Source organism: Triplophysa rosa, linkage group LG22 (genome assembly GCF_024868665.1).
Source record: "Triplophysa rosa linkage group LG22, Trosa_1v2, whole genome shotgun sequence".
Taxonomy (NCBI): domain Eukaryota; kingdom Metazoa; phylum Chordata; class Actinopteri; order Cypriniformes; family Nemacheilidae; genus Triplophysa; species Triplophysa rosa.
The window spans coordinates 15,449,382-15,474,995 of NC_079911.1; the positions used below are offsets into that span (position 1 = coordinate 15,449,382).

A 25,614-nucleotide genomic window follows, 5' to 3' on the forward strand; every position below is an offset into this window, starting at 1 on the left:
GTGGGTTTTTTGTGTTGCTGAAAAACAGCATACACACATATTTTTATTGAATGATCTTTATTACTACTTTAAAGATGAGAAAAGCTGGAATTGACAAAGAGTGATCAAATAAAGTTTTTATTGATCTTGTGTAAAATGCTAACCTGCTCTTTTCAGTTTTATAAGCATCCATACCAATTAAGTACTTTATTTTAGCTTTAAGATTTTATTTAAAAAAAAAACTTTATCTTTTGGTATATGCATTTGTCACAAAAACCAAAACAGGCACAAATAGGAGGAAACCTTTATATTACAAAAACAAGAAAGCTAACGCAACTTAAACTAAATAACACTTAGAGTAGGCACGTATGAGCCAGACAAACATCACTGAAATAAGTACCTGTCTACTTACACATTTTCTTTGGCTTCTATTTAGTAAGATGCTATCTGAATTTGTCTGTTATACGTACTGTGAAGCAGTAATCTTGTTTTTCCTTAAAACACTTATCTAACTTATTTAACAGCATGTTACTATGCAAACCTCCTGGCTGACCCTACCTGTACCTCTAACATCCCTTGAAATGACAGATATTTTCAAGATAAAGAGAATAATGTGTGCCTTTGTATCTATTTAAGTCCTTTGGAGACTATTTGTTCTGTTCCTCTGGATAGGTGGCCATGAATGCATCTAACGCATTAGGACACAGAAGAAATAGGATTGTGTGGTGATCCCATTTGGGTCAGAACCTTGTCTAGCCATTGCAGCGGTCCATGCAGGTGGATTTCTATCCAGCAGGGGGTGCTGGTGACATCCTGACGGTGATATTCTGCTCCCCATCCCTGAGAAAAAGATATTATTTATTCCCAAAATTCTTTGTAAAATCATCTTTGAAATGCTACATTGTAGTGGACAGTTGCCAGTGTTGCACTGCTATACGCTATCTAATATTTTCTAAAAATTTGTGTGGATGCTATGGCATTGCTAGGCGCTAAATGCAAAAAGCACAGTCTTTTACCTTGACAAAACTCATCCTGATTGTGCACATCTTGGTGAGCTCATACACCACCTCGAAGCCGTGATTTACTGACTGTGACAGCAGCTGCGCAAACAGCTGGTTGTTGAAGATCTTGAGGCTGCACCCGCTCGGGATCTTGCAGACGGTGGTGGGATGAAAACCGTGCTGGTAGTTACAGTTCCGACTCTGTACAAAAATACTGCTGTCACTGAGACACTCCGCGTACACCTCACCTCCGACATAATACAGGTGCACACCTGAAACCAAGCGAGAAAAATGTAAAAGTGTACAAATATTTGTTCTGTTATTATGTAACTATATTCATTTGTATGACTCCTATAAATACATAAGCATTTAAACATATTTAGACTTTACAGGTCCACAGAAAAATACTAATGACGTATTATAAAAGTTCTGAAATTATTATTATAAAAGTGGCTTTTATAAAGGAATTGTTCACCAGAACCACAAAGTTCCCAGACAATCGTAATACAACCTCTGAACAAACACAAATTCCAGTAATGTCATTGCTTAATTCTCAACAGTCAACATGTTTATCACATGCCAAGTGGAAACCTTAAAAAAAAGAATTATCCAAAACAGTCCTGGTCTGGATTATGCCGTTGTTCTTGGCATTGTTCCCTACATAATCTCTCACACAAGTAGACGGACCTCAAACTTGGCCTCTGTCCAGATCGGCTCGGTGTGTGTGTTCTTGCATACTTCCCGGTCACTGTTGTAACCTATGGCAACACTTAATGTCTTTCCAACATTGGCACAGAGACGCTGATCCTGCACCCTGAGAAAAGCTAACATTTGGATAGGTTTGACTCACTCTCTGGGCTTCTGAAGTGCAGCGTTGATTGACCAACACTAACTGCCGGCAAAAACAGTGTCTAGCTGTCTTTTCACTTTCTCTCGGGATTGCAATAACATTTGAAAACCCTAAAGAATGATTACACTGTGTGTTCTGTGGATTTCACATCCAACATAAAAGACAAAAATAAAACAACAAAAGTAGGAAAATAAACGCTAAACTAACCTTTTCCTATGTGTCTGCGGGTGTGTTCGATGGTGGAGTTTCGGTTGACGTTGGATAATAATCCGAGACAGAATCGATTCTTGTTGTTGGAGGGATCTGTGAAGCCGTCCACGAGCATGCTTCTGGAGGAGGCATGGAACGTCTCGCCCACCCTGTTGTTCAGTTCGTAATATGCCACCGAGCACCAATACTCTGGTTCTTCATAACACACTGGCCTCAAATCTGATACAACAAAACATCATAGTGCCATTCATGAAATAGCATTTAAGCCTAATTACATATTCATAATAAATTATAACAAAAGACAATGCCAATCATTATAATTAATCACATTTATATTAAACCCTTATTACTAATTACCTTTGCTACCTATGTATACTACAATCAAACTAGTGAACGTATTCAAGGATTACATCCATCCAAAAGTTTGACTGGCACTTTTCAAAGTTTATGTATGTAAAGTAAGTAAAGCTGTGGAAAAATTAAGAGACCATTTCAAAATTTCATTTAATCAGCATTTCTAGTTGTGTGTTGTGTCCATTCCAGTCCAGTATCTGTTGAATTTCAACAAAATCAAACCTCAGGAGTGACATAAAGTCATCCAACAGCCATGTGAAAGACAGACAGCATGACAAGACACATGAAAACTGTGATAAAAAATATTACATAAAAAATATAATTCCTTATTCCTAAATACATGTACAAATATTATTGTTGTATTGCTTAACATTGAATATGAACTTGTTTTCTTTGCAGTATCTGAGGTCTTAAAAAAACAGAGCATCTTTTCTGTTATTTTGACCTGTTTTTTTATTTTTAATTTTCTGCAAATAAATGCAAATAGAAACAATATTTTTATTTGAATTTGGAAGAAATATTGTTAGTAGTTCACAGAATGAAACAAAAATGATCATTTTTCCTAAACCCATACCTATAAATAGTAAATTCAGAAAAACTGAAAATAATTTTGAGATCTCTTATTTTTTCCGCGGCTGTATATATTGCACAGTAAGTATATTCTATACATAGAGCAGGTGTCTTACCTCTATGTGGGGCAGACAGAATGAGTATATTGGAGTTGGCCGGCTCCCCTGGTTTCCCTTCTTCTCTAGACGGGGTCTCCATCATACTATAGGGTGGAGGAGGGGTCTCTGCTGTGCAACGTGGAACCAGTAAAGTTAATGTAAAAATTTTGTGTTATGGTTATATACTAGTAATTTTGACAGCAGAGCTAAGTTAATTTCATTAATTGCTTAAAGGGATAGTTCACCCAAAAAGAAAATGTTTTTAAAAATTCTAACCCTGTATGACATTCTTTCTTCTGCAGAACACAAATGATATTTTGAAGAACACTGGTAACCAAACAACATTGACCTCCATTGTAAGGACACAAAATCACTAAGACAATTCTCAAAATATCTTCTTTTTTGTTCCACAGAAGAAATAGTCATACACAGGTTGAGGATGAATAAAGGATGAAAGAATTTTTATTTTGGGGTTAACTATTCCTTCAAGAAATAGTAAAAAAAATGAATTGAATGCACATTCATCACTAAAATCAATGAGTTTTAAAATGCACCTGTGATTTGGTACGGGCTCCCAGGTTCTGTCCCACTGCTGGGGGAGTTTGGGTAGCTGTGTGTAGTGGGAGACTGGTTTAAAGAGTTGGAAGGGGTTGAAGAAAATGAGCTACATGGAATCGGAGGGAAGGAATCCGGGAAAGTGGCATTCTGCGGCATCATGGGTTCGTTGTGTATGGAAGCATTCCTGAACTTCGCCAACAAACTGTGCTGGGGGTTAAATTCACTGTGACGTGGCACAAGAACTGGCGGCAGCACTGTAAACCAGACAGCACATAAACATAAGAATAACATCACAACACAGAAAAAGAAAACAAGAACGTGGTTTGGTAACTCATTCATACCTGGTGTCTCCACGCGCCGGTAATGATACGGGTTGATACAGATCTCCTTCTGTTTGGAGCCGAATGGAAACTCGCAACAGTCCAGAGCTTTGAGCTCATGGTGGGACTGAAGATCCGGCCAGCGCCACACTCTACAATAGATGACATGCGGCAGACCTTTCCGATGGGACACCTGGAGCCTTCCGTCCAGGGAGCGTGGAATGGTAACACACTTGCTGGGCTGGCCGGGACAGCTCAGAGCCTTTTCCAGGTCCTCCATGGCTCCCTTTTTCTTCTTGAGCTTCTTCACGAGAGAATCAACGGCCTTTTCCGCCCACTTCTCTTCCTCGTCTCCTTGTTTCCATCCCAATAGTCTTTTCACAGCTGGACTGGTGAAGGAGAACAGGGAGGTGATGGATGTAATGGAGTGCATCGTGGGATGGGGCGACACTGGATTTGTCACAAAGCTTGGGGCACACAAGAGAGATGTTTTAAATCACATCCGCTCTGGAAAACAAGAGTCCCAGTTTATTTCTTTACAGCCAAGATAGCGCCGGGATTAGGAAGTAAGACCTCCCGACCGTGATGTTTCAGCCAAAGAGTCAGCAGATGAAAGATGTTCTTATCTGGTGAAAGAAACAAAGACGCATGTCAAGACTTTTATTAGTGGACAGAAATAGTGGTCACGCTATACGAAATAAACACAAGAGCACACATAATATTGGGTGAATCTCGCAAACGCACGTCCACGTTTCACACCAAAAATCAAAATGACCATAAAAGACTTCTACATCGTGAACTTGTAGACAATTTCCCCCCAAGTTCATATTACTGTGGTGCAGATTTTTGGGAAATTGCAGAGTAATTCTGGCTGTCAACAGGTCCTACTGTAGGCTATTCTTTATCACCGCACCTCACCTATTCTTCCTCTCCCTTTCCTGTCAAAGCTTTCTGCGGAAAACGATCCGCTAAAAATCAATGCTGTATGAGCATCTGAAACCAGAGACGTCTGCTTCCATCTTTGAACAAAAAGGGCAAATAACTGTTTTTGAAAATATGCCTGCTTATTAAACAGAAAAGTTAACACACCCCATCAAACAATTATGTTGAAGATCTAAAAGGAAATGTGAATGAATGTTTCATCGTTTCGAATAGGCACAGACAGGCAGATCAATGGAGGGTCTGGTGTGTTCTCAAAGGCTGCGTGCCCTTATGAAACTGGCGTCTGTGAGTCTGAGTGCTGAGATAGACTTAATCACCTAAACTCCCCCGCAAACGCACACATACACATCCTTTACTCCAACTCTCTTTTGTTTTCGTTTTTTGATTCTTTACGTGGCCGTCATTTAAAAAGAAGCGTGAATGCATCAGGTACACACAACTGTCACGATGTATCGCACTAGCAAGCAGCATCATTACACGACAAGTGTCATAACAAACTATGTTTACTCCGCATCCCAAGACTCTTAAGTCTATGCAAGAAGCAACAAGTTTAACATGTAGAGAGCAAGAATAAAGTGCGCACAGTCGGGAAAAACACATAACGTTAGTCCTACAGACACTTGACATACAGCACGTTTTCCCATCACTGACAAAACTTTCATTCTTTCAACGTCACTTCAATAATAAATATCTAAAGTTTTTTCCTTACCTTCGCCCGACGAGTCAAATAACAACACGCGTAGTAGTAGGAGGATAAATCCGCGAGGGCTCGCGCGCTTCAGCCGCTCGTCCTGATTGGAGGTGTACAGCGCGTGTTTGGATGGAGCCCGCGACGCTCCGGCAGCAGAGAGCCGCGGCGTCAGCCAGACTGGAGCCTCTGCGCCTCAGTGCGGAATTCATCCGCAGCCCTGCTGGAACTCTCCCAGGACATCAGACAGACACACAGGGGTCATCACCGTCCCATTCAAAAACCCGGACTGAGAGAAAACAGGTCGTTGTGGGGAAGCGGTGTTTTTCACTTTTGTTTCAGGATTAGATGACAGTCGCATACAGATGAGTTGTTGTGAAAGTTGTTAAAGTGAAAGTTATTGCGTCTGGTCACTAATTATAGTTTGGTCATTTATAGTAGGCTAGTCATGACGAAAAAATAACAGATTATTACAAGACTGGTTGTAATAACAAAAGGTAGTTTGGAAGTGGGACAAAGCCCAGGAGTTATCAAACAGTTTTCTTGCTCTGTTTCTCCAGACATAACCTACTTGGTTTATGAATTTAAAACAGTTGTATACATTAGTTAAACGTGAGAGTGGATGTAAGCAGACATTTTCAACTTCAAAACACATCAGGTGCAAGATTGGCCGAGCGCCAAAGACTTATCGATAGATCTATTTCTCCTCAGTGCGGATGGATACATTTCGATCGTGTGAGTACCGTGACTTGTCCAGTTAATGACGCAAGCCAGGATGGCGACAGAGAGTCTAGAAGTTTGACATTTTCACAGTTTACAACAACTGCAGGGGAACGTAACAATACTCCCAATAATGACAGGCCGCATATTTAGTGCGCTCTTTGATCAGATGACTCTTGACAAGGGGGATCGTTTCCAATAAAAAACTGTTCGATCAAGGTGTTCAGGACATTTTTGACCGGTCCGAGTGTTTATGTCTTAACAAATGGAGAGTAGTTATATTAACATTATTTTAAATAGTATCCATAATGCGAAATACTGAAAAAAAACCTGTTTACAACTTGTAAACAAGCTGACCGGGTTGAGTAAAATAAAACGCCTTCCTGGAAGAGAGATGGAGGTCAAACAGGATACTCTTCCCAGGGTGCAGACTAGTAACCCATTGAGTACACCACATTAAAGCCAAATATACATGCCAGACCATTAACCATATACTTTTAGCCAATCAAAAGTGTTTTTGTGTGTGGGTGAGTTTATTTAAAACTTATTTGGGTAGCACTGATTTTAAACCTTAAAATTAAGTTAAACACAACTTATTTGTTTCGTTTGAAATTACAAATCATCAAGGCCAAGCGATGTTTCTTTAATGGTGCACATAAATCAAATTTACTTTGCATATTGCTGGCCAATTTGCTTTTGAACTTTTTTTTATTAAAAAATGATGCTGGAGTAAAAACGACATAATTTGTCGAAGGCTGTTTTCAAGCTAAAACATTGCGAAAATGCCATTTCACATACATTTTTTATTTGGCCATTTATAAGAACCGTTTTAAACCAAAACCAGATTTGTAACTGTGACAAAAATTAAATGAAAAACAGAACATAAAAGAAACACAAAGACCCCCCCCTCTTATGTGGTCACGGCACGGTCAGTAATAATGACAAAATGTCAATGCTGACATTTCATTTGCGGCGATGGACTGTGTGTTTCACCACTGCCCTCGCAAGCCTCTTTCAGCTCATGAACAGTGACAAGCACACTAGCAGTTACAGGGCTACTGGGTTTTTCTGTCGGACTCCAACTTCCAGGCACCGGTGAGATAACGCAGCCTGATAAAGACAAGATCCATTCCCATCTGCAGCCAACTCCAGAACGGCACCAACTTTGACCCTAAAGTATGCAAAAAAAACAGCATTCGTTACCTCATAGTGGAACTAAGCTTTTTTTTGTGTTATTTATTGCAATGAGGTCTTTTATCGTCTGGGTCTGAAGAGCAATTATATTTAAAAAATGACAGCACAAACCTTCGATCTCTGTCCAGTTAATGGCCACTTCAGCTATGGGGATTCTAAAACACTGAGCAATGTACAAGAGTTCAACATCAAATGCCCTGCATAAAAAATCAGGTGCATTAAAATACATACATTTTAGAATGAGATGCTGAGTGTTCATTTGAGGTTTTAAACCTCCTCACCAGCGTTCCACATGCAGACTGGAGAAGGTTTTCAAAGCCGCTTCACGGGTGAAGAGCTTGAAACCGCATTGTGTGTCTTTAATCCCCCTCACACAAAAGAACCACACCAGAAAGTGGAATCCATACATCAGGAACGTTCGGAATATAGACCGCTGTTACAAGACAAAACAGAAGTATATAAATGCTAAATGCTGAGCTAAAGAAAATAGGGATTTCTCTTACATACGTAACAGTTATTGTTCTGTTGAAACACTTTTTACCTGAGCCACTGATTCTTTTTCCAGATGAGCTCTGGATCCACAGGAGATTGCCATGTTCTCCTGCATGAAAATGAAACAAAAGCATTTTCAGATAGAGTGAGATCTCTTGACCTATGGAAAGGCCTGTTGGCTTTGATATGCTTTAATCTAATCAGCATATCTACTGGTTAAACCTTAGTCAGCAATGTATTCTCATATTAAATTCAGCATAACAAACAAACACTGAAATTTTCTTTTTTTAAATTTTGGTCTACAGACAGTGGTGTCTCACAGGCTTGGGGCTGATGCTTTGAAGAGAAGCTTCCACTTTTTCAAGGTCAGCAAACTTGGTTGCTCCATCTGCGTCAGCCATGAGAATGAGACATCCACGGCAGCTTAAAGTCCCCTGAAAATGCAATACGCACAAAAAAATGTATCAAAGACAGTTCTGCAGTTTATATCTTAAGCAAGGTTTTTTTTCTTACCATTCTCACTGCACCACCCTTTCCACGGTTCTTTACCAGTGTCAACACTCTCACTTTTTGCGCTCCATACTTTCTTGTGTATCCCATAGCAACCTAAGGATGAAAAACAGTCAAGTACTGAATTTGACAGCAGAGTATAATTTCACAAAATTTGTTTATTAAAATAAAAAATACCTCTGTAGTTTTGTCTTTGCTTCCATCATCTACTACAATAACCTCGTAGGTGAATGATGGATTCTTCTTCTGAAAAAGTTGACAGAACAGTTTAGCTTTGGACAGTGAGACTTTTGTTATAACACTGCCCCCGGTGGTGAAAAATGCACACTGCGGTATTAAATATGTATTTGCCACAATCCGGAAGAAAACTGTTAAAAAAATTCAGTTAGCAGGGGTATCCAAAAACTTAATCCACTTTAACCAAATCGCAATTCATAACACAAGTCTGTGACTTCACACTAATCGTGGAAGTAAAAAAATGGAAGAAAAATGACGCACCTGTCGTTTCTCCAGGTATTCCATGGCTTCATCCATCATGACAGGCACTGTTATAAGACATAGATACATTTACAATTTACACAATTAGGCCTTTTCTTGTTTCAGTCTGAATTTACAAGATGTTATCTGATTCTTGTAGTTATTATATGGTGTCCTATATTGTGCTTTAGTAAAGACAAATTATTAGTTCATGTTCTACGACGGTCATGTCAAAATAACTTACATCTGAGTTCCTCATTGTATGACGGCACCACCACAGACAGCTCCAGCGAGTGAGGATCCAACAGACTGGGGAATGATTCCGTCTTGCCTTCCGCAGTTAAAAAACATTTCTCCTTCTCATGGCGAGTCTGATCTACCATCTTAGCACTGACATGGGCAATGACGACAGCCTACAGAGACAAACCGACAACTCACTGACGCGTTTTGATACATGAATTACCATAACCACCAAATGAGGTGTTTCAAGCAGAAAGTTTCATTAAACAACTACATAATAAAGATCTAAACAATAAAAAACACATAATAAACAGTCAACAAATAGAGATTTTTACCAGAAGAAAGGCGATCAGCGCTAGAGACAGCAGACACTGTATTAATTCACATATACAGCAATCCATTATGCATATCCCAGTCAACACAGCACTGCAGGAAAGCTGTCACCAATTTATGGCAAAACTGTGCTGCTGCTGCTGCTGCTGCTGCCTCATACAAAAAAACCTAAAAACTAGCCTTCTTTTGATTTCATGAGGCGGAACACATATGAATGGGTGTCGTGTTAAATTACGGGGGAAAATTATTCAATTTTCATTGTTGAACTTTACTTCCAGTCACAGAGAAACACCTACGCGGAAGTCGCAGTCACAAACCACATCATCACATCGGGCAAAGAGATCGCACGCCGCACAGCGCTTCATCGGAAGCAACACTAGCGCCCTCCATTGGAGCGGAGGGCAGCGGATTTGCGTCTACGTCAGACCCGTCTTCACGTGGTGCGTCTAAACATCATGGCGGCTGGATTCAAGTAAGTGCTGTATTAGAGAGCATGAATCACATGTACAGAGTAAATACGTTGTCAGCAAACATGAATTGGTTTAACCTTCATAAATATATATTTGAGGTGTTATTAGGGGTGATGACAAATGTAATGATATAACCTGGTGATTCGTTTCATTTTCAGAACCGCAGAGCCTCTTGAATATCACAGGAGATTTTTGGTGAGTTGATCAGTATTCTGTACACCATCAAAACTAAAAGATAAATTGTGACTTAGCTGGAAAAGAAGGGCTAAAATATAAAGTGATCATCTGATATTTAACAGAAAGAAAATTGTCGTCCAGATGGAAGAGAATTGGGGGAGTTTAGACCCACAACGTTAAACATTAGTAAGTTTAAGATGCACATGATTATACAATAACTGATTTGAATGTAAATAGAAGACAAGACATAATTTGCTCAATGTTTTAATAGATTCTATAAACACAGCTAATGGATCAGCAATGGTGAAAGTCGGGAATACCACAGTAATCTGCGGATTAAAAGCTGTAAGGTTCATTTCCAAATTTTTTCTAAACCTATATCGAGTTAAAGTTACAGAATATTTTTGCTTGCAGGAATTGACAATGCCCCCCTCTGATGCTCCAAGTAAAGGCTATATAGGTAGTTCATTTTTTCCAACATGTGTTGTATGTAAGAGTAAATAACATTGTGTGATCATTGAAATAACATGTGATCATTATTTTTAAAATGATAAAATTTTAAATTCATGTGAGAAATGAGTCTAGAAACCTATTCTCGTGTGAATAATAAATATAAAAGATGTGTTCTCTTTATATCAGTCATCTATGTGCTTTAGTGCATTCATGAATGTTTCTCTCTGGTGTTCAAGTTCCAAATGTAGATCTGCCACCCCTGTGCTCATCTAGATTCAGACCCGGTCCGCCAGGAGAACAGGCTCAAGCAGCCAGCCAGTTTATCGCTGATGTTATTGAGAGGTACAGCTCAAGACACAAATACTTTTTTATTCTCTCCTTAATTTGAGCAAGTTTGCACTTGTTAGTTGTAAGTCAAGTGAAAAACGAATCTGAAAAAAATGTATTACTTCTTAAAATGGTTGTTTCGATACTTGATGTGGTATTTACTTTTTCTATTCCACAGTTCAGATTTAGTAAATATGGAAGAATTGTGCATTGAAAAAGCAAAGGTACGTTATTGTTATTAACATTTTACTATTATTATGCAGGTAAAATATCAATTTTATCTACTCATTCATCTTAAGTTTGCAAATCCAGTAAATATTTTTCTTTAGCTTTGTTGGGTGCTGTACTGTGATATAATGTGTTTGGATTATGATGGGAACTTACTTGACACCTGCATCATAGCTCTGCTGGCAGCTTTAAAGAACGGTGAGATTTTCTTCCGCTTATATCAGTTCCTCCTCTCTGAACCGCTGCTGTTCTTATCAATAATGTTTCATATTTCTCATCTCAGCACAACTCCCTGAAGTCACGATAAACAAAGACACAGATTTAGCAGAAGTTGACATGAAGAAAAAGAAACATTTGAAGATCAACCGGCACCCCGTTGGATCATCATTTGCAGTATTTGACGAGTGAGTAAAAGATTTGGGGGGGCATTTACCAGACTCATTTGGTCCTATATAAAAAAATCACAGTTGTTTTTGATCCGCATTAAACAAGTTTCTTCGATACTTACACAGCGGTCAAGTAATTTTGCTGAACACCGTTTTTGTTTTCTCTTTGTGCAGTACCATCACCATCGTAGACCCAACAGCAGAAGAGGAAAGCTTGTCTACAGCATTATTAACTGTAGTAACAGATGAAGAGGACCGACTGTGTGCAGTCCATAAACCAGGTGAGACGGGACCTCATAAATTTTTTAAAACCTAACCAAGCATACATTAGCAACTGTTGTTTCATGTCATATTATCAGATGAGCGTTTGCTCTTTTCTAATATCTGTGTGTTTTGAATAATTTGAAATGACTTTTGTCCGGAGAAGAATAAACAGTATTTTTTGTCCCTTTAAATTTTTTGTTTTAGGTGGCACTTCACTATCGGCTGAGAAACTGCAACACTGCATAAATCGAGCCGTAACAAGACACACAGAAATCAACAAACTCCTGAACAAAGTGATGGATAGCATGAAGACGTCAAAATAAACACACACACTGTCATTTTTTATCTAAAAGTTGTATTTTCACTGTCAATATATACTTTCTTTTTATCACAATAAAACTGCCGACAAAGACCATTTACAAAAATTCTGCCTCAGTGTTCAGAAATGTCTTCCACGGTTTAGATTTTTTTCATAAGAATATACACCAACTCCCCCACACTATAACAAAATGCAGTTTTAAAATGTGCCGTATAAAAACCGCACATGTAATTGCATGCTGGGACAAGGCTCACTCTGACATCCAGCAGTAGAGAGTAGATTTTCTCGTAACGTTGAGCAACATGTGATTGAGGCACATACGGCCCTTTTTAGTGTGCGTAGGGTCTGCTTTCTCGAGCTGAATGGGCTTTCGTAGAAAGGGCCATTTGGAAGGAGAACGAAGACAGGATGCCTCGGAGAACCCTACGAGAATTGTCTCATTTCATGTATTTCATTAAAAAATACAGTAATACTCTGAGGTCCCCTGCTCTAAAAATCCTTGCCGTAAGTACATCTATTTGTCTGGACTGAGGTCAGGTGGGCGATTCCTGTACCCCTATAAACGTAAAAAACATAGTCCGGTCAATCCGTAAAAATCTGAACACAGTGCCATAGTTGTCTTCCTCATGATGGGTGAGCAGGCGGGGCCGAAGGTCATGACTTGGGGAGAGGCTGTGGCGTGCTGCGTTTCCTCTTACTTCTTGGCTGGTTGGCGGAATGTTGCCGTGGCTGTGCCACTGCCATACCCATTTGCTGCTGTTGCATTTGGTGCTGCAAGAATTGCAACTGTGCAAAGAGAAGAAAATGATGGGAAATTAATTTGCAGAGTTTATAAATGGGGTCTGCGCTCATGGCAGCCTTGTCTCAGTATCTCTTCCACTTATAACCAAAGAGTAAAATTTTGATTGTAAGCAAGAATTATGAAGCTGTCTTCAGTGTATGTGCAAAGTCAAACAGTGATTCGATACTTAATAACTTTGTAAAGGTGCAGTGAAAACAGAATTTGACCTTGATCGCAAATATATACGCTACCAGTTAAAAGTCTGGACACATTTGACTGAATTGGTGTTTATGATCTCAAAAACCTTACCATTTAAAAATACATCATTTTTAGGGCTGTCAAGCAATTAATCACACCCAGAATCATTTTTCTAAAACATATCAGTAGGTGTGTCCAAACGTCTACTGACATATCATAACTGGCTCGGGTAGTGGAAAAGTTTCGACTGAAGCAAAGCTGCTATGACAGTAAATGTGGATGCAGTGTTGGACAGACATCAGCGTTGTGTTTGCAGAAGCTGTGTGAGGCTGAAAGAGAATGAAATGAGCAAAGCCAATGGAAAAGACAAACGCTGATTCATAAAGAAGGGGATGAATCAGTACTGATGGATGCTGCTTTTGTTCATCGATAACCTAGTAATGATCTCACACGTACACACACATCTGCCATGCTCTTGTTTGGTGTCAGTAAGACAGCAACTTCAACTCGCATCTCAGCCCAAACTAAAGCAAGATTTTGCGCATCAGATGCAGAAGAATGGTAACAGAGGGTCTGATAAAACAAAAGTGTGTCATGCTTGGAAATAAAGCACGGAACGAGAAATCAAATTGACCAATGAACATTTCTAAGGCTTTGAGGTTTTCTTTTTCTGAGGAACATGCAGCTCAAGTGCTTGCACAGAGATACGCTGATGCCGCAAACTTGACATTAAATGCAAAAGGTCAATAGAAGGGTAGCACAAGTCAGACAAGAAAAAAATCTATGAAGAAGTAGCCACAAGAGAACTACGATGAATGACAGTGTATATCTATGAAGTCCATGAAGTGTTTAACCTAAACAGTGAATGCATAGACATTGTATAACAGACCGATCCCTGTTGTCATTACTCCTTGACCAGACCTCTGTACTGAAAATTTAAAACCAGTTAGAAATTATTATTTTAAACCTAATATAGAATATACTTTTATGCTGATGGGGAGATATAAATTGCATTGTCTGGTATTCATTTACTTTTATCAAATAACAAATGGTTTGAAAAGTATGAATTACTCACAAAAGTGCTCCAATAATGAAACCGCATAATAGATAAAAATTCTGCCTATTGTTTAACATGTACCAATAGCTGGACTGGCCTTGATGATGTCAGCAAAGTTGTTTTAGAGGTAAAACAGAATTAATTATTCTTTTTTTAAAACATTTGCACTTATAATTTGTCTACAATAAGAACAAGAAAGTGTAGTAAAAATGTAAACGAGGCCAATTTGGATTTTAGGTTGACATCAAAGGCCTGCCAGAGAGGAATCAGCATCTCTCGCTCATCCAAGTGGGGGTCAAAGGTCAGTCTGACATACACATGTCTACGGGTGGATGAGGTCAAAGTTGCTGCATTACTTGGATCTGTGGCTGGTGCTGTTGCTGGAGCCTCGGGGACGGCAGGCCGGGCCCGGACCCATCCAGACCACAACCCAGCTGCGACAGCACTACCACAGACAGAGGGGAGGGGTGGAGGAGGAAGAGGAGAGAGAAAGATCAGGGTGGGAAGGGAGGTCACAGGAAACAAAAGGTACAATGTAGCAGAAAGAGGAAAAGTGGCATCCACCATCATGTTAATCATATGACAACCCAGATCATCAAAAAACAAACAGGTCTAATTGACTTCGGTTGATCTATGGTGAGATTAGTATGACACGCTACAAAATCTAAGACAGGGTAACTCCATTAGTACGTCTACTGTTTGTGTTAGTGTCTGTTAGATTGACTGTGACTACGGATGTTCTTGAGTTACAGAGAGAAGTGGTAGAGAAATTAAACCAGTCTGAGACCCTCTCTGCATCAAGTGTGTGTGTACGTACCTGCTGCCTGAGGGGACATGAAGCCTCCCACTCCAGTGAGGTTGATAACTGCAGTCTGTTGGGCAGACAGTCCCTGTTCTGCCGTCAGTCCGCCATCAGCCTGGACCACAGAGGACAACATTCAGTAATTCTGCACACGTGTGCAAATTTCTTCAGTTCAAACCCACTGCATAGCATAGTAAATCTTGGTTTCAAGATGTCAAACATAATTTTGTCAAAAATGACAGTTTAACACAATTTTGTTAAAAATTAATCTAAAAAAAAAAAAAACTTTGACATAAAATCAAACTTAATGTAAATATATTTGTGTGTTTAAACAGTCTTTTAAAAATGTAGGATGAGAATATCAGTCATTAGTACCTTTCACACATACGGTCTTTACTGGTAAATTGCCAGAAAAGTGCAGTTACAGATCGTGTGTGAACAGAACCTTTCTGGTAAATCAGTAACCCCAATTTACCAGTAATAGAAGATTACTATCAAATTACCAGAATGCCCTTGCTTGTGTGAACAGCATTTACCATAAATTTACCAATGACTTTACCTGTAATTTACCAGTATTGCTGTGTGAAAAGGGCTAGTGACACTTCTTTTTCCCCCACAATTTCTTCATTTTTATTATTTGTGAATATTCTGTCACTGATTTTTGTTTGTTTGTCATTTTTTGTCATTCGCGAACATCTAGAAAAACATCCAATTGTTTTTCTGACTATTTTCATTTTACTCTGTTTAAATTCCAATACATAATGCACTCAGACAAGTAGGGACGTGTGACTGTAATAGGAATTTCAGCAGAAAAAGCAAACAAAAAGATAAATAATTAATAACTATGTTAAAATTATGCCTTGTGCAAGGTAAATAACACAATTATGTTTACTATGATCTTATTTGTGTGTTTCCAAATTATATACTGTATGTTTTATCATTTAAATCATTACTGCCATAATGTTTCAGTAGTTTCGTGAGAATTACCCAGAGACACACCAATATTTCAGCTGTCGATATATATTCAAGCATTTTCTATCTAATTGGTTTGCATACCTTACATTAGAACTATGTGTAAAACTAAAACACATTCAACACATTTTTTTATTAACAAAAAATAAAAATGCGTAAATAAATACATCTAAATCTTTTAAGTTCAATAACCCATTTAGAGATTTGGAAACGGTCCAAGCAGCCGAATGCAATATTTTACATTTCAAATAATAACGCAATGTTATTTTCTTCTGAATTTCTTTCTTTTATCAAAATATAAAACAATTAACTATACTTATCCCTATTCAAAACAGAAATCTATTATTTATGGGGGTTTTTTTAAATATTTTTTTGAAATATGTAAATATTTTTGGCCATTACATTGATAGTAAAGAGACAGGAAATCTATTTTATGACAAAAGTTCAAAAAAGTGAGCGAGTGACATTTGTATCTGCAAATAGTTGTTTAGTAAAATCGGTATTGTACTGGCAAAAAATCCTATCTGTGCATTTGGGACAACAACACTATTCTAAAATGCATAAATGCATGCAAGTTCATAAACTGTGTGTGAAATGTCATTGAGATTTCTGACTCACCGACTCCCCCTGCTGCTGGGGACTGGAAGTGGCAGACTGACTGCTCTGCTGCTGCGGGGAAAACTGAGACAACTGCTGCTGCTGTAAAGAGTTAAAAATCAATGGTCCTGCGGGAATCTGAAAAAGAAATAAAAAAAAGTGTGATGTGAGTTTGACAAACAGCATTACAGCAACCAACTCGATATCTCCTGAAGCCTCCTCACCTGCAGAAGGTTAAGCGGTCGTAATCCAGAGCTGCTGTTCAAGATGAAGGGCCCACCTGCAGGTGCAACATAAACATTTGACTCTCCACAACAGATGAAACATAAGTCTGTTCCTCCTCTCAAGATGTTCTGAAAATTAAACTGGGTTGTTTGGTCAAATCTATGAAGATACCGAGATTCATACCTTGGATCTCCAGAATGGTGAAGCATTGTAATCACAAAAGTTCTTGAAGTTCAATATCTATTTTAACTCTTTAACAGGGACTAAAGAAAAAGGTTTACCCGTCTGGGCTGTGGGCTGCGTGGCAGGAAGTGCTCCAGACATGAGACCACCAGAGGGCAGAAGTCCAGTCAGGGGGATACCAGACGCCAGAGTACCAGGACTACAGCCCAGCATTGGGTTAGAACCGCTCATCAGAGTCTGTGGACTGCTGTATGAAAGAACGATGAAAGGAAGATTACTATAGAAATCACTCTTTAGCTTTAATTTGATTGAAGAAGGAAACAGAAGCTCTTACCAAACAGAGCCCAACACATTGATGAAGTTCACTCCAGCTGGGTTGGTCATGACCTGTGAAGAGGTGGTGCTGGATATGGGTAAAGGGATATTCATGACGGGCATAGCCTGATTCAGGGCCATCTGCTGCTGTGCAAACGATGTCAGCAGTGTAGGAGGCTGAGGGAGGGCGGGGTCCTGAGGGGTGGGCGTTACGGAGGGCGTGGTACTCTGAATATCGGCAGGGTGTGGCGTAGAACAGGGTGTGTTGGTGGGCGTGGAGGGCTTGGGCGTTCCTGATCCTATAGAGGATATTCAAAGTTGAGGATGAGATATTAACTCATATATCAGGTTATTGTTCACGTTGATGGCATTTCTGGTTGTGGATGGGAGACACTTAGGCCCAATCCCAATTCTACCCCTTACCCCTACACTTTCCCCTACCCCTCCGTTTGGCGCGTTCACGTGAAGGGGTAGTGGTGTCTCAATTCTCTTTTGGTTGGAGGGCTAGGGGTAAGGGGAAGGGCCAGATAGCCCTTCAAACGAAGATTTTTCAGGACCTCACTTCAAACGAAGGGCTAAGAGAAATTTCCAACATGGCCGCTAACTCGAGCAAGCAGACCCATAAATGTAAGTAATTTTTGCCATTAATAAGGATTTTTATGACAATTTTTCCTTTTATGTATGTTACATTCAATCTTGTGTTAGTATTTACGGTGATGTTCTTTTAACGTTTGCAAAAAAATCGCTAAAGTTTGCTAGCGGACAGCACTGATTGCACGATACTAGAAAATATATTTTTATGTCATATACCCGGTGCATCGGCACATGTCCTCTGACGTGACGAGCTAGCAACGACGTATATGATGACGTATAACAGTGTAGTAGTGGTGTCCCATTTCTTAGCGGAAAATTTGTAGCCCTTCCCCTTGCCACTTTGTTTCAAGAGGCAAGGGGAAGGGACGAGGGGTAGGCGAAGGGGTAGAAAATAGAATTGGGATTGGGCCTTACTCTGCATGGGTGAGAGAGCAGCAGGGGACAGCAGACCGTGTTCCATAGAGTGTTTTCGGGAGAGCGACTGATTCTTTGTGGGTGGAGGGGTTGGGCACTTGAGATGGCCGCTGGAGGCCTGTGTATTGTACAGGTTACCTGGATAGAAATGAAAACTAGATGTTTCAAATGCACTTTCAATCCATTGCGAATATTCCACAGCTTTTAAAAAGAAAGATTAAAAGCTTAAAACAAACATTGTCCACCTGAGGAGCTGCAGGCTGAGCCGGCTGGCAGTTTGATAGGAGGCGGTCTGTGTTTCACACCCTTGCCTAAAACCGAAGTCTGGACCAGTGCTGAGAAACCATCAGCCTGCATACCAACAAACATCTATTTAAAACACCGAAACAGCATGTACGTAGATAGCTGACATGAAATACTTTCAGAAAGTTATCATTTCCTACAGTGTGCCATGTGACATACACCACCTGAACATATTTTTAAAAAATCCAATATCTGTAACTGTTTTTGAAATAAAAATATTTGGTCTAAATTAGGGCTGTGCGATATTGAGGAAAAATGCGATAGCATGCTAAATAATGCGATATTCGATATGCGATACGATATTTCTTTTTCTAAAATCAATTTAAATTGTATTAAAATATATTAAATTAAATTATATAACCAACATATATTTCACATTATTTTAGGAAAAAGAAAGCATCACTACAACTTCTGAAAGCGAACAGCCATGTTTTACTGTTGCATTAAACAAATCTGACATTTTGTGAATAAACAAAAATAAATAAAACTAATTTAGCTTCGCGACGCGGATTGATGATTGACTTGCGCTAGAACACGTGCACGCTATCATGCACACGCATGCATATCCCAACTAACATCCGCGTGCCAGATAGATACTATACTATCCGCATCGACCAAAAACTTTGACCATACATAACTTTCCGAAGAATTAAATAGCTTATTTATCGCAAACCATCGCGATATGCATATTGCGATATGCACATGTGCGATATTTCAATAATTTCTATATATTGCACAGCCCTAATGATTACGGGATAAGGTTCATGAGGTTTAGAGACGTGACTGACAACCGCTCAGATTCGGGGAAATTTCTTTATATTTTTTTGTTCTTTTGAACACAAAAGAAGATACTTTGAAGAATGTAGGACAACATTTCTGGGGCACTTTTGACTGCCATTGTCGTTTTTCTTATATGGTATTCAATGGGGTCCAAGAACTGTTTAGTTTCAAGCATTCGTCCAAATATCTTTCTCTATGTTCAACCAAACAAATAAATGTATACAGATTTGGAACATAGAAAGTGAGTCATTCATGACAGAATTTTCATTGGGTGAACGTCCCTTTAATTTAGGTGTCAACTTTGTCTCACATAACTCTTTTAAAAATCTTTCATATTTTTTAACTTAAATGATTTAGTAGTTCACCTACTATAAGTGTATCTAAATATTATTTGAAGAAATGCTGCCACACCAATTAAGTTTATGCACTAAAAAAACATGAAATATACAAATAAACAAACCTTTTAAAATAAGTTAAACTTATATAGCAACATATAAAGTTAAGTCGAGACACTAAAACATTAAATATAAATAAAAAACAAATAAAATTATTATTATTATATCAAATTTATTCATTAAAAAAGACAAAAGCACATAACAAAATTGCTAACAACATGATAAAAATATTTGTTCAAAATATGATATATTTTTATATATGATATATTTATTATAATCTTCCCCACACCTCTCATTAAGCAGAAATGTCGTATCTATTTATTTACTTGATTTATTAGTATTGTTTAATAACATGCTAAATAACACAACAAGAAACACTCATATAAAAATTAAATGATGAACGTCCTTAATCCATAATGACACGCGTACAAAGGGTTTCTTACCTCAGTCTCTCTTGTAGGGGAGATTTGGCCCTGCGAGCCCACGCTGCCCGAGTTATGCGACATTTTAACCGGACACTTCATGTCTCGCTCGTACACCTCTCTATACTGTGTCAAAAACCTGCAACAGAGGAACATTCACGTGACTGTGCGTTCATTATATATAACCACACTGTGTGATCCCTACAGTGGTTTATAACATGACAAAACACAGCTCCTGTACTTACTGGTCAGCATCTGTCTTTGAACCGATGAGGAATCTGCACAAAAAAGATGAAAAATTCTATGATCAAATCAAATAATTGACTCCATTGAACCGACTCTAACTTTATTATGAAACAATACCTTCTGTAAATACAGAGAGGCTGTAAACAAATACTAAAAAAACATCATTTGAGACTTACGGTGGGTGAATGAGATGCAGGTCTGTGACGTCCTCCTCCGATTTGGAGTCTTTGGCGCTGTAGATTTTGCCGTACACCAGCGGGTCTCCTGTAGACTGGAAGAACGTGAGTTTTGTTCTCTGTGGCTGTCCCCCAACCTCGCACTCGAAAGTGTAGTCGTCCCTTACGTCCTGTTCAGAGAAAAGACGTCATATGTCGTCACAAAAGCAGAACAATGATAAAACTGTAGCAAGATGTACTGGTACAGAAGCCTTAAAGATATTTGTTTAACGTTTTAAATTGGTTATAAATATTGTGTTGGTTGTATTTTGTTCAAACGTTTGTCTAGTGAAACAGGAAGTTCTTCTGGATTAGCGTTAAACAAGTGTTGATTATATCAGTGGTTCTCAAACTGGGGGCCGTGGCCCTGGGGGGCCCCAAGATGGATCCGGGGGGCCCAGATTTTGAGAATTTTATGAAATATAGAAATTTATCATAGATTTTATGCAATCAAACATCAGAAAAATGACACCACCAACCAAAAGAATTGAGGTTCCAGCATTGTATAACTGAATGTTTTTGGTTTAATAAAAATTCTAAGTTTAAGATTATACGTCTTTATACAGTATGGGGGGCCGCAAAGCGATGCACTTAACACAACGGGGGCCTTACAACGAAAAAGTTTGAGAACCACTGGATTATATCATCCAAAGTGGTCTATAAAACCATCTTTCCATCTTAAGTGCACACTTATATTATATTTATTTATATCACCTGTGAAGGCCAAACGGTGGGCTGAGTCTCATCTAGTTTCACAGACTTCTCTGCCACTGCGTATTTCTCCACCTGGAAGAAGAGTAAGAAAATATGTTGATTTAGATACAAACCTCACAAAACACACAACAAAGAAGCATCCAAAAACATAAATACACCCAATATACAAAAATATAAATGGAGGAATAATATAAATGTATATTTCATAACACGTCTGAAGTTAAAAGAATAATCTGCTTAACCAATGTACAGAAATGTATTTCTCTGCCGATAAAGAATTGAAATCAGCATAATAGCAACTCACATCAATATCCGATGGGATGGTGAGCTGACAGCTGCTCTGTTTCCACATGTCCACACACTGCAGCACAAGCAAGAGCGTTATAAACATACAGTAAACAACCAGACATTAGATAAAATCACACAAGTATCTGACTTACGTTTCCAGCTTTGGAGATCTTGAGGTCTATCGATGGAGCAGGTTTCCTCTCTTTCCTCCTCTGCAGGTAGTCCAGGAGTCTGAGCTGTGGCAGTGCGGGGCAGTGGTTCATCATCTCCTGCTGTCTGTTTAGAGATGCTCGTGAGTGTCTTCTGAAACATCTGCACGGAGAGGAAACATCACGGCCACTTCAGTCAATGACAACAAGACTCATGCGGTCATATATCTTCCTTAGTCTGGACATCGGGATCTTTTAATTACATATTAAATGTCAGTCAATTCACTTGCTGCTCGCGGGTGCTGCTCAGATTCTCACAAAGTTTGTGAATCAGATTTAGTGGACAGAGCAACACACACAAACACGCTTAAATGTAAACACAACAGAGAGAGCAGAGCACTAGGTTTACCGTTTCATTGAACGCGTGTTCATCTTCTGCTTGTTGTAGAGCAGACGGTTGGTGGTGCAGGTGACAGAGATGGAGGGATCCAGACACAGAGGTTCTGCTGTAGCCAGAATCAACTGACTCTCAAGCTGAAGTTTATCATCCTATCAACGCATCCAAATCACAAAAATCGGCATTCTGCGCAACTCTATAACACAAGCTCCAAACAACACACTAACATATTTTAGCAGTATATTGTTTTAGTTTTGGGTCGCATACCTGCGTCCACTTGTGGTGATCACTTGTGATAGCATGAACATCACAGATAAGGGTCTGGGATGGAGAAGACACAACATTTACCATAACAAAATATTTCATTTTTTAGAATAGATCATCTATAAAAGGGTAGCTGACAAAGAAATGTGTACATTTGTCCTATGGTGTGACAGCAAAAATTTAGAAAAAAAAACTAGCATAAGAGAGATTTGACTTCATTGTTATTTCAATGATAAATATTAATAATATATTATTAACCGTTTCTAAATTTTATTTTATTTTTTCAGATTTTTTGCTGTCACACTATAGGACACATGTACAGTATATTTAACATTTACATTTAGTCATTTAGCAGACGCTTTTATCCAAAGCGACGTACAAAGTAGGGGAAAACAATAGAAGCAATTTGTGCAACAAAAGAACAACAATGCATAGGTGCAGTAAAAACTGGTCTCAGTCAGCCTATCACAGTATACGAAGTTAAGAAATTTTTTTTTAACAACTACCCAAAAAGGTCAATGCATTATTTTTTTTCAAAACAGTTTAAAGTGCATGAAGAGAGGATTCAGATTATAGTCACTCACCTGCATAGTGGGTCTCAGCAGTACGTATCGACTCTGGTAGGTGGGCATCTTTGCATTGCCAGACTGTCTGTAGTCCCTGACCTCAGCTATGACACAGCCACAGTGAAATATGTTCACCTGATGGAATAAAGGCAGAAGGAATTTAAAAAATGTATCAATGCATGATCAAAGCTTGAAAAAAGGATCATGAATAATGTAAGCTATGTTAATTCTATACAACTTACATGACTGATTAATTTGCAATAATCACTGACTTGTAAAACTATCAATTAAATGATAAACCTTTGTGCATAGTGTATGCAAATACATAAACATGATTAAAAACATAACATAAAAATCGAAATACTGAAAAGTCCAAATAAACACGTAGACGACACTCACCTGTGATTTTTCTAGAAGGTCTACAAGGATGGGCGGCAGCTCCTCAGCATCCAGGTACTCCAGCAACTCTCCTTCCTCATAGCGAAGCCGAATTGTTTCTGAATCTAAAAATAAAAATAGTCTCTGATTAACTATCATAGGTATTAATGTGCACATCATAAGCTAAGCTGATTCAGTTCAAGGTCAAGGTCGTGGATGTGGCACAAAACACAGCAGACAGTACCGGATCCATTCTTTCCTCGGAGCATGAGAGAGTATCCTTCATTTCCAGGGTACAGGTTGACCACCAGACAGGAGACAGACTCCTGCGATACCAGCTTCTCTAGTAGATTCACATTTCTTCTTAGTTTCTACAAAAAGAGGACAGTAGCATGCATGTGTTATGGTCAACATGAAATCAAAACTGACTTAATTTTACTTATGTACACACATTTTCACTGTGCAAGATTGCAAGGCATGTTATTATAAATACAAAACATCTTGAACTTTTATGAAAATGTAATAGCATAAATGTGTTTGTGTTTTATGGAGTGAGAATTACCTTCAACTCAGGTTCCTTTTCACACTCTTCAATATACAATTCATAAAGTTTCTGATATAAAGATTTCCTTCCACTTGAGGATACTCGTCTCTTCGCCGGTCGCTGACGGGCACTTTCAACAATGTACTAAATACAAAACATTATAGTAGTGTTATAGCATAGTAGTTATAGCACAGTAGTATTATATTCTATTGAAATTCTTCCACACACTTATTGCATTTAGGCAGGCAACACAACAACACACTTATAACTGTTATGAAATGCAAAATACAGTAGAACCAATGCAGAAGCAATATCTAAAGAATTAAAAAACAAGTAGAAATGCATACCTCAGCCCGATCCAATGCATATTCTAGAACTTGTTGCTGTAAAGAATAAAATAATAATTCAACTTTGCTCATAAAAGAAATGTCAAAATCTCTAAAAAGTAACATATTCACGATGTAATATTATAAAATCAAGTAGATTTAAAATGCAAATCTTAAATATTACCATTGTGGTCGCAATGTGACAGGAGGCGATGTAGTATTACACCAGCACTGTCACCTCCACACACACACCATTCAAGCCCTGAGATGGGGGAAAAGACAGATCAGAAACACACTCCATGCAAACATTTACCTGTCATCTGACAGCTTCCATTCACAACTCAAACCAAAACCTTCAACAACAAGCACACGATTGCGAATTAAGTTAGTTTGAGACATGAAGACAGTTCATTGAGACAGTTGTGCATCTGTGTGCAATCTCAATATTTTGCAAACAAATGCGGTTAACTTCAACAAGACGATTGCAAAGTATGTGTACAATAATGCAACATGAATAAATGACATGCTTTATTGAAATGCGGAGGAATATGATCACAGCAGAAGAAAACAAACTTCAGCACTGGAGCTCCAGCAAACGACAGACTGGCTAACCACAGCTAACAGCTCACTTAAAATGCACAAATTCACACGACACGGAAAACTGACAAACTGGGTCTTAATGTGACAATAGCGACAAACATCAAAACCGACTTGCCAATCAAGTTGCATCACCACAGGCAGGAAATCCAAAGCAAGAAGCGTAATAAATGTTCCAGTGCCTTCAATGAAAAAAACTCACAGCAGCCATTTTGTTCCAGTGTAACAACAAAATCCAAACTTCCGGTGTGCGCGCGAGCTGGAGGCGGAACCAAAGATCCGCCGCTCGGATTGTTTTGTGCATAATCTTCTGTTAGTTTTCACATTTTCTTATTATTTAATGAATTATTAATGTTTTTATAATAGTGATAATATTTGTGATTTTATTTTTATGATATATTTTATTGACAGACCCTTATCAACCCCGAAGTGAATCGAATAAGGTGACAAAAGATGCCAAAATGCTATTAACTTTACCAAGAAAACATTCAAATTGATTTAGGTTAACATAAAAAAAGCCTTAGAAGTAACTAGAATGGGAGTATAATAATAATAATACTTCATTACAATTATATTGTGCTTTATAGGCCCAGTGCTAGTGTGCATTAGGCCTACTTGAAGTACACATACATATGAAGAGTTTGGTTCCAAAATGAGATAACTCAGTTTTTAAAACATCTCAAAAATCACGTTTTTTATTTTGTTATTTTGTTTTATTGTGTTAGTTAGCTG

The 25,614-nt window shown here is 38.5% G+C and overlaps 4 protein-coding genes across 9 annotated transcripts; 1 reads left to right on the forward strand and 3 right to left on the reverse strand.

Annotated features, from left to right (window-relative positions):
* Positions 1 to 96: 96 nt before the first annotated feature.
* smad9 (SMAD family member 9) lies at positions 97 to 6,958 on the reverse strand. 2 transcript variants are annotated; one of them, XM_057321990.1, is made up of 7 exons: positions 5,592 to 6,958; positions 3,962 to 4,566; positions 3,617 to 3,874; positions 3,081 to 3,188; positions 2,038 to 2,259; positions 996 to 1,252; positions 97 to 819 (listed from the first exon to the last, which is right to left on the reverse strand). In XM_057321990.1, the coding sequence occupies exons 2-7, from the start codon at positions 4,371 to 4,373 to the stop codon at positions 676 to 678; spliced, it is 1,401 nt and encodes a 466-aa protein (XP_057177973.1). In that variant the 5' UTR covers positions 4,374 to 4,566; positions 5,592 to 6,958; the 3' UTR covers positions 97 to 675. The 2 variants fall into 2 exon arrangements, with proteins under 2 accessions (XP_057177973.1, XP_057177972.1); XM_057321989.1 differs by having other exon boundaries at positions 3,081 to 3,191.
* A 117-nt stretch (positions 6,959 to 7,075) lies between these two features.
* Positions 7,076 to 9,863, reverse strand: alg5 (ALG5 dolichyl-phosphate beta-glucosyltransferase). Of its 2 annotated transcripts, none has more exons than XM_057321994.1 (10): positions 9,539 to 9,863; positions 9,208 to 9,376; positions 8,985 to 9,031; positions 8,664 to 8,729; positions 8,490 to 8,582; positions 8,297 to 8,410; positions 8,026 to 8,085; positions 7,766 to 7,917; positions 7,596 to 7,681; positions 7,076 to 7,461 (listed from the first exon to the last, which is right to left on the reverse strand). In XM_057321994.1, the coding sequence occupies exons 1-10, from the start codon at positions 9,602 to 9,604 to the stop codon at positions 7,346 to 7,348; spliced, it is 969 nt and encodes a 322-aa protein (XP_057177977.1). In that variant the 5' UTR covers positions 9,605 to 9,863; the 3' UTR covers positions 7,076 to 7,345. The 2 variants fall into 2 exon arrangements, with proteins under 2 accessions (XP_057177977.1, XP_057177976.1); XM_057321993.1 differs by having other exon boundaries at positions 8,664 to 8,732.
* A 63-nt stretch (positions 9,864 to 9,926) lies between these two features.
* Positions 9,927 to 12,174, forward strand: exosc8 (exosome component 8). Its single transcript, XM_057321995.1, has 11 exons — positions 9,927 to 10,008; positions 10,165 to 10,201; positions 10,306 to 10,369; positions 10,455 to 10,528; positions 10,598 to 10,643; positions 10,873 to 10,978; positions 11,142 to 11,187; positions 11,293 to 11,389; positions 11,475 to 11,595; positions 11,752 to 11,858; positions 12,046 to 12,174. The coding sequence occupies exons 1-11, from the start codon at positions 9,992 to 9,994 to the stop codon at positions 12,162 to 12,164; spliced, it is 834 nt and encodes a 277-aa protein (XP_057177978.1). The 5' UTR covers positions 9,927 to 9,991; the 3' UTR covers positions 12,165 to 12,174.
* Positions 12,175 to 12,814: 640 nt separating this feature from the next.
* Positions 12,815 to 25,036, reverse strand: supt20 (SPT20 homolog, SAGA complex component). 4 transcript variants are annotated; one of them, XM_057321985.1, is made up of 24 exons: positions 25,001 to 25,036; positions 24,470 to 24,547; positions 24,307 to 24,342; positions 23,978 to 24,103; positions 23,660 to 23,786; positions 23,437 to 23,540; positions 23,056 to 23,172; positions 22,475 to 22,528; positions 22,220 to 22,359; positions 21,814 to 21,973; positions 21,678 to 21,734; positions 21,374 to 21,445; positions 20,621 to 20,790; positions 20,444 to 20,476; positions 20,220 to 20,337; positions 18,544 to 18,649; positions 18,335 to 18,436; positions 17,310 to 17,589; positions 17,074 to 17,222; positions 16,792 to 16,847; positions 16,589 to 16,705; positions 15,014 to 15,113; positions 14,553 to 14,641; positions 12,815 to 12,946 (listed from the first exon to the last, which is right to left on the reverse strand). In XM_057321985.1, the coding sequence occupies exons 2-24, from the start codon at positions 24,470 to 24,472 to the stop codon at positions 12,815 to 12,817; spliced, it is 2,448 nt and encodes an 815-aa protein (XP_057177968.1). In that variant the 5' UTR covers positions 24,473 to 24,547; positions 25,001 to 25,036. The 4 variants fall into 4 exon arrangements, with proteins under 4 accessions (XP_057177968.1, XP_057177969.1, XP_057177967.1 ...); XM_057321986.1 differs by having other exon boundaries at positions 14,553 to 14,630; positions 18,299 to 18,436; XM_057321984.1 differs by having other exon boundaries at positions 18,299 to 18,436.
* Between the last annotated feature and the right edge of the window lie 578 nt (positions 25,037 to 25,614).